Here is a 13,429-nt window from a genome sequence, read left to right as displayed (position 1 = left end):
GTGCTCAAAGTAGGGCAGCTTCAGTTTCAAACTTTTTGCCTCCAGAGATAGTTCAGGCTTGATTTGATCTAGGACTCGCCACTTGTTAGTCTTTCTGGCAGTCCAGGGCATGTGCAAAGATTTCCTCCAGCACCATATTTCAAATGAATCAATTTTTGTGTTATTAGAGAATTCCATAGTTCGCTATTCAAGCTGCCAATATTTGCCATTGAGAATGGAAACCTGGAACATAACAAAAATCTCCTAGGACTAGGGGTTATGGTACGTGCGTATGTCTAGTTTTTGTTCCTTTTGGGTTCACAGCATGTTTTGAACCAGCACCATGGATGAACCAATCAGAATGCAATCCAGAAGATGTTTACTTAGCTTTTCCAGTCTCTGGCCTTTAGGGCAGGAGTGGGCTAAGGGAGCTCTCTAAGCTGTATGCCATCCTCATTGCACGCTTGCCATCAATACCATGGTCCCCAATACCACATCTTAAAATTTGGAGCCTGGGATTTCTATAGGTTTTACTCTTACGTAAGTGTGTTGTAGTATTGCAGCCTTATACTCTATATACACTTATTTCCCGAGATCTTTATAGCTATAACTATAATGGCCCTTGTGTTCAATGGTTTTAGATGCACCTGGATGAAACATTTGCTCATAGTCAGTGCACCTCCTCGCTCTGTTTATTAAATGGGTACAACGTCTGGTTGGCTGGCTGACTGTTGCTTTGTTTTTGCTATGTTATATTATGTTTGTGGCAAAAATAATACACATTCATTTCCATGGAAACACCACCCTTTCTTATGTGGCATTCAAGATTATGTTAGAGTTGTGCTTTGTGGTTTAGGTACCTCTTTAAGTTGATGGTGCTTATCCCTTTTCTGTTTTGTGTGTGTTTGTGTATTTTGAAAAATAGCTAAAAATACTGAATAATTAAAAATTCGGCACAGGTTAGGAAACTTGAACTATACATTTATTGGCCAAGTTGGATAGTCAGAGGTTGGTGCTGTTTTTACCGAATATATTTTCAATGTATTCTCGAAGGCTTTCACAGCTGGGATTGTGGGTTTTCCGGACTGTTTTGCCATGTTCTTAAGGTTTTTCTTCTTTTCTGTTGTATCCAACAAGCTGCATCAGAGCACAGGCAGAGTTCTGACTCCTGTCCTCTGAAGATGCCGGCCATAGAGACTGGCGAAACGTTAGGAAGAAAAATCTTCAAAACAGGGCCAAACAGCCCAGAAAACCCACAACAACCATTGAATATATTTTCACTTAACTGTTTTCATACAGTTGATTTTAAATGGTTACTTGAATGCTCAGTATTGTAAAAGTTTTGGCTATGTTCTGAGTGGTCTTGGGCTATTTTTAAAGGGCAGGTGGGCCAGAAATTAAAAATAAAATAAAGATGAGCTTCACAAGTGAGTAGCATCTATATCTGTGTTTATCTATCTGTAGGTACATGAATCAATTTAAAAAAATAGAAATTAGAAATATTTTTAAAAATCCCTTTTCTGCTCAGTATGATGGAGTGGTTAGAGTGTCAGAACGGAGAAGGCTGATGTCCAAATCCTTCTATGGGATTGAGTTTACTGAGTGATTTTGAGCCAGTCACAATCTGTCAGCATTGTAGCTGCCCCACAGGACTGTTATGAGAGTAATGTGAGGGGAAGAACATGCATGCTACTGTGAGCTTATCAGGAGAATGTCAGGAATCAATATGTAACAAACAAAGACTTATATGGACGCTTCTAAAACACTTTTGTAAATCAGGGTTTGGGAACTCTTTGAGGTAAATGCTAGCCAGCAGGCTCAGCAGCACCTTTTAAACACAGCTATATCTGCAAAGGAGGATAGTTATCTGCTTATTTCTGTCTATAGATTGCAAAGAAGGAAGTTAGTGAGGCATGAGAAAAAGTTGTTTTGAATTCTTTTAAGGGCTGAAGGGAACACATTAACAAGTGCATTATTCTGTACCTAGAGTCTTTTCTTTCTGTCAACTTTTTAAATGGGTGTCCTTAATGTGTTAATTCACCTGATATGTTAGCTTTTCCCTTTCCCACATAGAGATTTAAAGGAGAGAATAGGAAAGTTGTTGTCCCTGCCGCTTTCTTAATCCCCCTCCTAGCCCAACACAAAGAGGTGTGGTTATTTGTTACACAATTAGTCCTGAACTCCTTGGCCTGTGTGTTCTTCATGAACTTTACATCTATAACAAGCCTGAGAGCAGATTTGGGCCAAGGCAGGGTAGGAACCGTGTTCAGAGTGTCACTTTTGGCTTGTGAGGTCCTATACATTTCAAGCTGTCCAAGAAACTGTGTTTTCCGATTTAGATGTTCCCTGTCTTCATGTTTTCAAAACTGGAGGGGGGAGCCTCCAGTCACTCTGTTAACTTGTTTGGTGTGAAAGAGGGCCTTCTCTGTGGTGGCCCCTCGGCAGCCCGATTCAGAGTTGTGGAATACCACATGTGCACGGAGGGGAGTGTTGACTCCACTCAACTCTTTTGCTGATTTTTACACAGAAAAAAAAATCTGAAGAGGAAGGGGCCCTATTTGTGTCTAGACTCTCCTCGTGAGCAGGAACCCTGGAAACTTGAGGGTTTGCTTGCATGGAGAGCCAAGACACAAGGAGGAGCTTTTTCTCTTCATATGTGGGACTTGGAACAAGATGGAAACTGCAATGAAGATTGAGAAGCTGTGTGCTTCCCGCAAAGTGGAAACTCCTTCAGGTGGCCATGTGGAGTGGCCACCATATTGAAATTCAGCGACTTACCAGCATTGTCAGTCAAAGAATTAGCTGGTCACCCGGGTGTTTCCCTGACTGTTAAAGATGTTGTTTAGCCCTGCTTTTAAGGAATTGCATTTTTTAAACATTTGCTAGTGCATTTTTTACCCATTCATTTTATTGGACATTAACAATATTGTGTTATTTAGGACTGAATTATTTATAATTTAGAATATTGTGTTTTAAGTAGTAAAAAATTGAAAATTTGAAATTAAAAGCAGTATCTAAAATATTGCATGCAAGTAAATAATGGGGACTTGGTATTTTGGGCTACAAATCCCATCAGCTATACCCAGCAGGGTGCATGGTAAAGGATTATGAGATTTGGAGTTCAAAAGTTCCATAGAGTCAAAGGTTTCTGCCTCTGGGCTAAGGGACATTGAACACTATAAGTCACTTAATGAGGTACATGCCTTAAAAATGGCTGAGCCTAGATTTCTCCATTCCTTGTAGGAACCACTAATCATAGGCATGCAAATAACATGGGAAACTGAGCTAAAAAGGATGTATTGGGGCTTAAGTCCAGGATATTTCAAAGACCACTATTACTCAAATGAACTTTCCCATATGTTGAGAATATCTTTGGGGGCCTCCTTATATGTTCTGCCATCAAAGAAAGTCCTTTGGCTGGAACATTAGAGGAGAAGCTTTTCTGTGGAATTCTTTTTTTAAACAGTGTTTGGAAAAATAGTTTTTTGGATTACTACTCCAGGAATTCTCCAGTCAGCACTCTCGCAGTTTTAGTTTTAAAAAGTAACATCTCCAAGGCTGCGGGTTTTAATTAGACTCCTCTTTATAGAATAATAGAATCAGATGAATTGGAAGGGGCCTAAAAGGCCATCAAACCCAACCCTCTGCTCAAGCTAGGAATCGAAATCAAGGCAGATCTGACAGATGGTTGTCCAATTTTCTCTTGAATGCCTCCAGCATTGTTTTAAAGCTTTTAATTTTGAGCTTTGTTCTGTTTCATAAATGGCCTTGGGAGTATAAAAATACAAAAAGATGCTACTGGTGCCTATTGAAAGCGTGGGGTGATTCTCTTAGGTGAAGTGCTGACAGTAACCAGGGCAACATGGCATAGCGTGGGATCTGGATTCAGGGGATTCAGATTTCACCACAGCCTCAAAGTCCATTGGGCAAGGTTGTGTGAGTCACAATTTCTCAGCCTAACCTTCCTCACTGGTTGTTGGGAAGGAGAGACCCATGTTTGGGTACTTGAGCTCATTGGAGGAAATGTGGAATACAGCTGTTAAACTGACAAACAAACAAACAATATACAAATTCTATTTTGGTTGTCTTAGAATTCTCCTTATATGGGATCTGGTCTGCTAAGAGTATGACTATGACAAGACCTCTGTTATCTGTGTGGGTGAGAAAGCAATGCCTATCTGTGCACTGTGCATAGAATGGTGGCTTGGGAAACTCCCTCATGTTTGGGGGGGGTGGCCCTGGCCGCGAAGAGTGGGGTCCGCAGCCTAGGGGTACACCTGGACCCGATGCTTACCACGGAAATGCAGGTGGCGTCGGTAGTCCACACCGCCTTTTTCCACCTTTGGCAGATTGCCCGGCTGCGACCTTACCTAGACACGGAGGCGCTCACTACCTTAGTACATGCGCTTGTAATCTCTAGATTAAACTACTGTAACACGCTGTACATGGGGCTCCCTTTGAAGCTGATGCGGAAACTTCAGGTGTGCAGAATGCGGCGGCCAGACTCCTTACTGGAGTGAGAAAATATCAACGTATCTCTCCTACTCTGGCCATGCTGCACTGGTTGCCCATCCGTTTCCGCATTGATTTCAAAGTGTTAATGCTTACATATAAGGCCCTAAATGGTTTAGGACCCCGATACTTGGCAGAACGCCTGCTCCCACCTAGATCTACTCGGATCACCCGCACGAGCCGAGGGAGGCCCGGAAGGAAAGGAGACGAAACCGGGCCTTCTCGGCGGTGGCTCCTCGCCTCTGGAATAACCTTCCTCCGGTTATTCGTGCGGCCCCTACGCTGGGCACTTTTAAGAGTCAACTAAAAACATGGTTGTATGTTCAGGCCTTCCCTCCTGTCAATATTTAATTCTTTCTTTATTTTTTCTTTCATTTATTATTTGTTTTATTATTGTATGTGTTATGAACTGTTTGTAAAATTCTCATGTTTTATCGTATACACCTTATTGGAAGCCGCCCAGAGTGGTCGACCAGACCAGATGGGCGGGATATAAATGAATGAATGAATGAATGAATGAATGAATGAATGAATGAAAATAGAAATACATGACATCTTCCTCTGCTTTTCGTGTTTCTACAGCGCTTTGACTCCTGTTAAGCTTCACTTGCTATCATTAGGCTTAGGCAGCAATGTTGACTCTGTTTCCTTCTTTTTAAAATATAAACCAGAGAGGCTGTTAACTGAATGCACCTTTCATTCACTGGTAGAGCAAAACTTGAAAAAGTTACTTTCGGAACGACAAGTCTCCACATCTCTCAACCAGCTTGTGTTGCCAGTACATTTCTGGGAACTGAAGTCCAGATATAAACGTCTCTGAACTCTGGGAAAACCGGACCTTGAAAAGGTTACTTTTTTTGGACTACACTTCCCGGCATCTGCATGAGTGTGGGAAAGAGACCTCTGTGGTGTGAAATCTGGCTAGTCAGCGTAGACAATAATGAGCAAATAATTAGTAAATAATAATGGGCAAATTTTTATAAGGCAGCTTCATATGTTTGGATCAGTTTATTATCATTTTGGATAAGTTTGTTTTTGTGTTAGTTTGATTTCAGCTTTTGGCAGTCCCATATATTAGCGGCCTCTCAGAGGCCAAGGCCATGGCTTCCTTTATTGACTCAATCTATCTCATATTCAGCCTTTCTCTTCTCCCACTTCCTTCAGCTTTCCCCAGCATTATTGGATCAGTTAATGTGGCTTATTGCTATTTTGGTTTTGTTGTCTGTGTGCCTCTCTCTCTCTCTCTCTCTCTCTCTCTCTCTCTCTCTCTCTCTCTCTCTCTCTCTCTCTCTCTCTCTCTCTCTCTCTCTCTCTCTCTGTGTGTGTGTGAGTGAGTGTGATGTGCCATCAAGTTGGAAATGACTTAAAGTGACCCTAATAGGGTTTTCAAGGTACAGTGGACTCTCGACTTACAGACGGCTCGACTTACAGACTTTTCGAGTTACAGACTTCTCTGGCTGCAAAATTTAGATTCGACTTGCAGCCAGGGAATCGACTTACAGACCAGAAAAAAACCAAAATGGAATAAAAATAGAATAAAAACCACTGGTTATGGGATTAATCGGTTTTCAGTGCATTGTAGGTCAATAGAGATTCGACTTACAGACTTTTCGACTTGCAGCCACCATTCCAATACAGATTAATTCCTTAAGTAGAGGGTCCACTGTAAGTGAGGTTTTTAAGGAATGGTTTCACCAGTTCTACTTTCCCAATCAGTTTCCATAGCTGAGCAGGGATTCGAACCCTGTTCTCCAAAATCCTAGTTTGTCACTCTGTCCATGACACCACATTGGGAATCTCTAGCTTATCTACTCTGTTTCCCCGAAAATAAAACGTAACTAAGCCCTAGTATGATTTTTCAGGATGCTTGTAATATATGCCCTACCCCCAAAATAAGCCCCAGTTAAGTGAAACTCCGCTCCCCACCATTGTGCAGCATTGTCCAGCAGCTAGAAGAAGATGACATGATTGTAAAATAAAACATCCCCTGAAAATAAGCCCTAATGTGTTTTTGGAGCCAAAATTATTTTCGGGGAAACACGGTATAATGGATGTTTCTTTTTTCCCCTTTTGTTTAGGATGGTGAAATACTGAAGTGCCAAACACCAACATGAGTGTGACATCATGGTTCCTAGTGAGCAGTACAGGCATTCGCCACCGGCTCCCTCGGGAGATGATATTTGTTGGCAGAGACGACTGTGAGTTAATGCTCCAGGTATGTAACCCTCTCTGAATAAAATCCATCAGACTTGTTTTCCTTTCCAAATGGGAGCAAGCCTTGAAATGCAGTGGTATTAGTATAGCAACATCATCACCCTGCAATAGTAGTAATCGTTTTAGCAATCACCTTTCAAAAAGAGGAGTTAACTGAGTGACAAGAACAAGGACAGAATAAAGCATTCCATTACCTTAAAAACTGAAAAGCCAACAGTGCAAAGACCAAAAAGCTGAAAGTGCAAAGACTTAGCAATGGTTGAGAAAAGGGGTGTTGAAGAAGGAAACTGAAGGGCTTATCCTTACTGCTCAAGAGCAAGCAAATGCAATTAAAACCTGTATTGAGAAATTGTATGTTGGTGGTGTAAAGAAGCATCAGCATCAGTGAGCACCTTACCTGTAGTTGCAAGAAGACTCCGTAGATTATTTGGAAAGGCATAATAAAGTTGCAGCAATGGAACATAGGAATATCTGTAAAATATATACCAGATCTAATATACTAGTCACCAAAAATTGGTGGGACTATAATATTGAAAATGTTATTGGAAATGGAGAAGTCAAAATATAATGGGGCTTCTGGATTGAAACTGATAAGCCTCTTGCTCAAAACACACTTGATTTGATAGTTGTTGAAGGGAGGCAATACCTTGGTGGGTGGGTAAGTGCTAGAATCGAAGAGAAAGGATTTGGAAAGATTGTCAAGTGCGGGGCTTCTGGATTGAAACTGATAAATCTTTTGCTCAAAACACACTTGATTTGATAGTTGTTGAAGGGAGGCAATACCTTGGTGGGTGAGTAAGTGCTAGAATCGAAGAGAAAGGATTTGGAAAGATTGTCAGATGCAGAGACTTACAAATTGAGATTGAGTGATTATGGCAAAAGCAGGTTATCTTACTTGTAACAGCACATATCTTAAGGAAATGCCTGTGATAATCAAAGATTCTTGAGATTGACCCGATATTCAAGGAATTAAATCCAGCTGACATTTGGTGTGCTATTATAATAATAAACTAATGATGTAGAGTAGCAACACTGACAATAGCAACAATACTGTAATATGTTTTGAATAGGTAGACCGTTTGTGATTGAATTAATAGTCTGTCCGCTGGTGCAGGTTGCAACTTTTCCATGCATGGTAGCTATACCATGCATCAGCAGTCGGTCATCCTTCTGGTGGTGATACACTCTGTACTCATTTGGACTGATCCTTAGATCACCACCCTACAGTCCACCATCGGGGCTGAACTGAAAGCCTTCCGAAGCTTAGCCTCTGTTGGTGCAGCCTTGGAGAACCCAGGATCAGCTCCACACTGTGATGAAGCAGTGCAGCATGACTCTTCAGAAACATAGGAATAACAAATATTATGGCTGGAATCCTGTTCATTATGCCTACTAGAATAACTCAGTTGCTGTAAATCTTAGCTGTGAATTCCTGCAAGTTAAGAAGTTCTTAGAATCTTAGAACTGCAGAACTGGAGGGGACCCAATGGATCATTATGTCCAGCCCTTCTCAAAGAGGCACAGTGGGGAACTGAACTTGGAAGATCTGGCTGCAAAGCCAGAGACCTAAATCTCCAACCTATCCAGCAGATGTTTGCTGCCATAATGAGGATAAATACTTCCTCTGACTTCTTAAACTACAGCAATTCACAGCTAAGATTTACAGCATTGGAGATATGTGGCCATAATTTTTCGATTGGGTTTCAGCCAATATCGCACCAACCTGATTGCACCAAATCTTGGGCGATTTCGGGAAGAGAAGCAAGATGGATCCTGGCGAGCACTTGGATGGGAGATAGGACTTGGGGATAGGGCAGCCTCTTGTGCTCCTAATAACAGACATTATTTACAGAACAAGAGAAGGATTTTCTACCTCATAGCAAAGATGGAGGAATGTGTCGCTGTCCGGAGGTTGCTGGACTCATCCATTAGCTCTCGTTGAGTGGTCGCATAAGACTTTGTCAGAAAGGCAGTAGTGAGGATGATGAGAGTTCCTGCTCAAGAATTATCCATAGGGTCCCTTCTAGCTCTGCAGTTTTAAGATGGTGGTGATGATAACAGAAGACACGATTTGAGCCCTAAATGTCTGCCTCGATCATTGGTGGCCACATGATCTGTCTGAAAGAAGAGGAGCAATTGGCTCTTCCAACCAACAGAAGTTTTAACAGTTTGCGGAATTAGAAAGATTAGTTTATGGACTACAACTCCCAGTGTCCCCATCATGAGAAGTACAATGGTACCTCGACTTGCGAATGTCCCTGCTTGCGAACGATTCGAGTTACGAACGGCTCCGTTCACAAAAATTGCTTCGACTTGCGAATGGAGCCTCGACTTGCGAACTGAAAAAAACAAAACAAAAACAAAAACCCTTTCCTGCCCTTTTTTGACCTAAGTTCACCTTAGGTCAAAAGAAGAAGAAAAATTCTCCCCCTAGTTGTAGAGTACGGATTAATCGGTTTTGCATTAGTTCCTATGAGAACTAATGCCTCTAGCTACGAACAGCGCCTCGACATACGAACGGAAAACAGCAGATACGGATTAAATGGTTTTCAATGCATTCCTATGGAAAAGTTTGACTCGACTTGCGAACTTTTCGACGTATGAACTTAATTCCAATACGGATTAAGTTAGTAAGTAACTTTCCCAAGCTCTCTTTTGCTTCCAGTATTCTTAGCCTGTTTCTTTTTTAATCCTAACAGATGAGTCGTAGAATACCTGCTTTGTAGAGAGAAGGTCTTAGGCTCCATTTTGGGGATTTCCAGGTTAAAGGGCTAGGCAAAGAACCCTTAGGAAGCTTATCAGGCAAAATCCAAAGAAGCAAAACAAGACAAGAGGAAAAACATGTGGCGCCTTGAAGATTATTATATTTTAATGAAAGCTGTTACTGGTAGATCTGGCACACTGGAACAATTCTCGGGCTTAATGCAAAGCCAGGTCATATGTTTTGTCTTTGCTGGCTAGAATTGGAGGTGGGTGGAGAGGGAGTTTCATTTTTTCCCTACTCCAGCCCTCAGAAGCCCATGGGCTAAATTCTTGTGGGTTTGGCAGACAACCTATCAAAATGTTTAAGGCATATCTTCCCAACAGTATGTGTTGGTGGTTTAGAAAGCTTTTTAAAAAAAAAAATAAATTGCAACAGACTTGCAGATGGTTCAGCATGTCTGTTTGCATTATGGGGGTATATTTTTTTTCAATTCAGAAGGGCCCCGGCATCCTTGTCTCCCCCCCATTTTCCAATGTTAAAAAAACTGTTCAAAATAATATTTTAAATTTAGAAATTAAAAATATTAACTTTTTAATTTAAATATTAAAAACATTTTTAAATGTTCCCCTAGAGGGGAATGTAAGATGCTTTTTCAGTAAACAATCCCTCATTGTGATATATATCACAAAAATGATATATATCACATATATATATATATATAATAGTTATTAGGTCCAACTCTATCAGAAGGTTAAAATAGCAGAGAGGGGATTATAATATATAAGGTATATATTATATACCTATTATATATATATGTGATATATTATATATATGTGATATATATCATTTAGGTAGGCTGCTACAAGCTGTGAATTCATATGTTTCCTAGTCCCTTCACCAATACCATTGCAAAGATGAGATCAGACAAGGTGTTTTTTCATGTAAGAGTAGCCACAATTTAGAATCTGAACAACAGTAAACAGAGGCCAGATTCATAAACTATAGATTGAAATTCATTTGTTTCAACTAATCATAGTTAAACTTAACCATGTTACCTTATGTTGGACAGCAGAGCAAGTTGCAATTGATCTAAAACTGAAGCAAAAGCTATCAAATTCAGATTTTTGGCTGCTCTAAAGAGGGAAAAGGGGTGAGCATGAGAGGCTGAGGCTTATTGCAGCTTGTCCTAATAGTGCTAAATCAGGATCTAGTAGTGTACAGTGGACCCTTGACTTACAGACGGCTTGACTTACAGACTTTTTGAGTTACAGACTTCTCTGGCCGCAAAATTTAGGTTTGACTTGCAGACTGAGATTTGACTTACAGACCAGAAAAAAACCAAAATGGAACAAAAACGGCCTGTTACGGGATTAATCGGTTTTCAATGCACTGTAGGTCAATGGAGACTTGACTTACAGACTTTTTGACTTGAGAACCGCCTTCCAATACGGATTAAGTTCTCAAGTCAAGACCCCACTGTATCCTAACCAGAGTTTGGGAAAGTTAACAAAAGGTGGGAAAGTTTCCAGACCTTGGCAAAGTGGCCATTCTTGGTGAGCAAATGTGGGCGTCTCAGAAGATAACTTTTGAAAGCTGTGGTCTAAAGAAGCCTAGTGCTAGATTATTAGTACATGTTATGGTGCTTACCAGCAGGTTTTGGATGATGCAGGAAGACACACTCTTGTTCCCTCTAATGGCCAATTCTGATACTGCACGTTGGAACTGTGAATACAAATTGAAGACAAAAGCCAGAGAATACTCTTTCCAAATTAAGATTGGCATGACTCCCATCCATTCTTCAGAATAGCCGAACACTGTTGCACACAGAGAAGGCAGTTTCAGTCTGTCATTTTTCTGCAGCTACCTGATAAGATTATTGTGAGAATAAAGTGTGCAGGAGATAGCAGATGAAGGATTATTATTATTTTTGGAAGGACAAAACGTAAAAACGTATTAAATAATACTGTGAATTAGTCGGACCTTGTCACTTTAACCTTTTTGTAATCCATTTCCCAGAATCCCTTGGGCAGTTTGAGTACTGGCTGTGGATGATTCTAAACTGTGGTTCAGAAAAAGCAACTCTTCTAAGGTCTGAAATGAGTACAGGAGTGGATCCAGTGCTTGGTCCTTCTCCACAACCCACATCCTTTATGTTCACTGAAGCACATTGTTCTATGAATGTTGGCTTCCTCTTACGACACCTCTTGCATTTATCCTTTGTTTGCTCTAAATCTGTGTGTCAATGTAGGTTGGTTGCAATGGGCTGTAGAGGGTGGAAGAAGGCAGTAATCGAAAAGCTTGGAAATTTTGCTAGCTTGGGAGAGAAGCTTAATCTTTCCAGGGACCTTTTGTGGCTATTCATGGCTTGGAAATATTTCAAATACTTTTGAGGATTAAGGATTATGTAGTTGCAATTTGGTAATTTAGGATGTAGAAAGCAGGGACTATATATATATATATATTGTTCCCTGTACATTTAGGTTAGATGCTTGGGGCAGGGAGCAAGCTAAAATCCTGCCACATTTTTCCTTGCCAGAAATTCAGTAACACGTCTGCTTTGAGTGCTGTATTTAGACCTGGAAAGGCTCCCAGACCTGTAGAGTTTGCACATGCCCAGTTGACGCTCCAAGCATTTTAAGCTAGTGCCAGAACATCCAGTGTTAGTCACAGCCACTGCTGAAAAAAAGGAGATTTTATGGAAAATGGATCACGGCCCCCCACTCAAGTGTGTCTTTGTGTAGTTTTGGTTGCAGTCTTGAATCCATTTACTAGGAAGTCAGCCATCTTCAACTGAAGGAGTCTTTCTTCCGAGTAAACCTGCACAGGATTTGCGTTGCCTGTGTGTCTGTAACTTGTAAACTGTAGCTTGATGATTCCCTAGATGTGAGCTGAGACATGTTTGTAGGTGGCAAAAGTAGCTGAAGGAAGTGGCTCTGTTACAGACTTAACACAGCGCTCTTTCACTTTGTTTTGTGCCAGTGTCTTGTCTTGTGCTTTGCTGTAATTTGTAGTTGCCATTTGCCTTAGAGATCATTCAGAAAAACATAATTCAAAGATTTTAATACATAGAATAATATAGAATTGTAGAGTTTGAAGAGACTCCAACGGTAGTCTAGTCCAACCTCATACTGTTGCATGGAGCCCATAGCTAAATCATCCCTGACAAGATCTGTTTCAACATCTTCTGATGTTTCAACATCTTCTGAGACAGTCCATTCCAGCCTCTGCGTCATGCGGGACAGATCCAGTTACTTTCTTTTCCTTGGCCTCTATACATAATCCAATCAGTATGATGCTCACAATTTCACATTAAGATTAGGTTGAATTCAGTTTGCTTCCTCACTTAAACCATCTCAGCAACACACATGTTATATTTTTAATTGCATTTTAATTATTTTGCCCGTTTATTTTGCCTTTTTATTGTATTTTAAATGTTGTAAGCCACCCAGAGACCTTAGGGTAGTGTGGGCAGCATATAAGTTAAATGCTTCAACAAACAAATACAAGTACTCTCCTTCAAATCTTGAGGTTAGGGTCTTTTCTGTTCTGTTTCATGACCACAAGTTCATCCTGAAGAGACTGATCTTGCTTGTTTTTGTAAGTAAAGCAGAGTTAGGCCAGGGCGTTATTTAAATAGGAGACTGCCAAAGAATAGGAAAGCTGGATGGGCTTTAGGGCAGTCCATGCACTTGGTGCAAAAACAGGACTAATGTACATGTTTATTTTCCGGGAGGGAGTCCATAGCTCTCCTGAGGCGTCTGTGACCCAAAAAAGGGTCTTTTCCGTTTTTTGAAATTAAGTGCAGGTTTGTGAGCACAGAAGTACATATACAGAAGAAGCACAAAAGGAAAAAAAAGACAGGCTCACTGCTCACACAGATGCAAAGAACCCAACTAATGCTTACCTCTTCAAAAGTCCATGCACTGAGGAAGTGCCAGTTGCTTACTTTAAGGTTTTGCATCATCAAGTAATTGTCAAAAAACTGAGAAAAAAGACTGGTAATGCAAAAGTGCCAAATTT

At 40.7% G+C, this 13,429-nt stretch overlaps 1 protein-coding gene across 4 annotated transcripts in view; it reads left to right on the top strand.

Moving 5' to 3' along the window:
- Nucleotides 1-13,429, top strand: part of CEP170B (centrosomal protein 170B) — a 101,246-nt gene that overhangs the window by 2,737 nt on the left and 85,080 nt on the right. For all 4 annotated transcript variants that reach the window (XM_072986748.2, XM_072986747.2, XM_072986746.2 and 1 more), the window contains exon 2: nucleotides 6,570-6,706. In XM_072986748.2, the coding sequence (XP_072842849.2) occupies nucleotides 6,602-6,706 (105 nt within the window). In that variant the 5' untranslated portion in view covers nucleotides 6,570-6,601. The remainder of the gene's footprint in view (nucleotides 1-6,569; nucleotides 6,707-13,429) is intronic.

The sequence above is a fragment of the Pogona vitticeps genome, chromosome 1 (assembly GCF_051106095.1).
Source record: "Pogona vitticeps strain Pit_001003342236 chromosome 1, PviZW2.1, whole genome shotgun sequence".
NCBI classification, from domain to species: Eukaryota; Metazoa; Chordata; class Lepidosauria; order Squamata; family Agamidae; genus Pogona; species Pogona vitticeps.
Note: the sequence above shows the minus strand (reverse complement) of the source record. Positions and strands in the feature narration are given on the sequence as shown.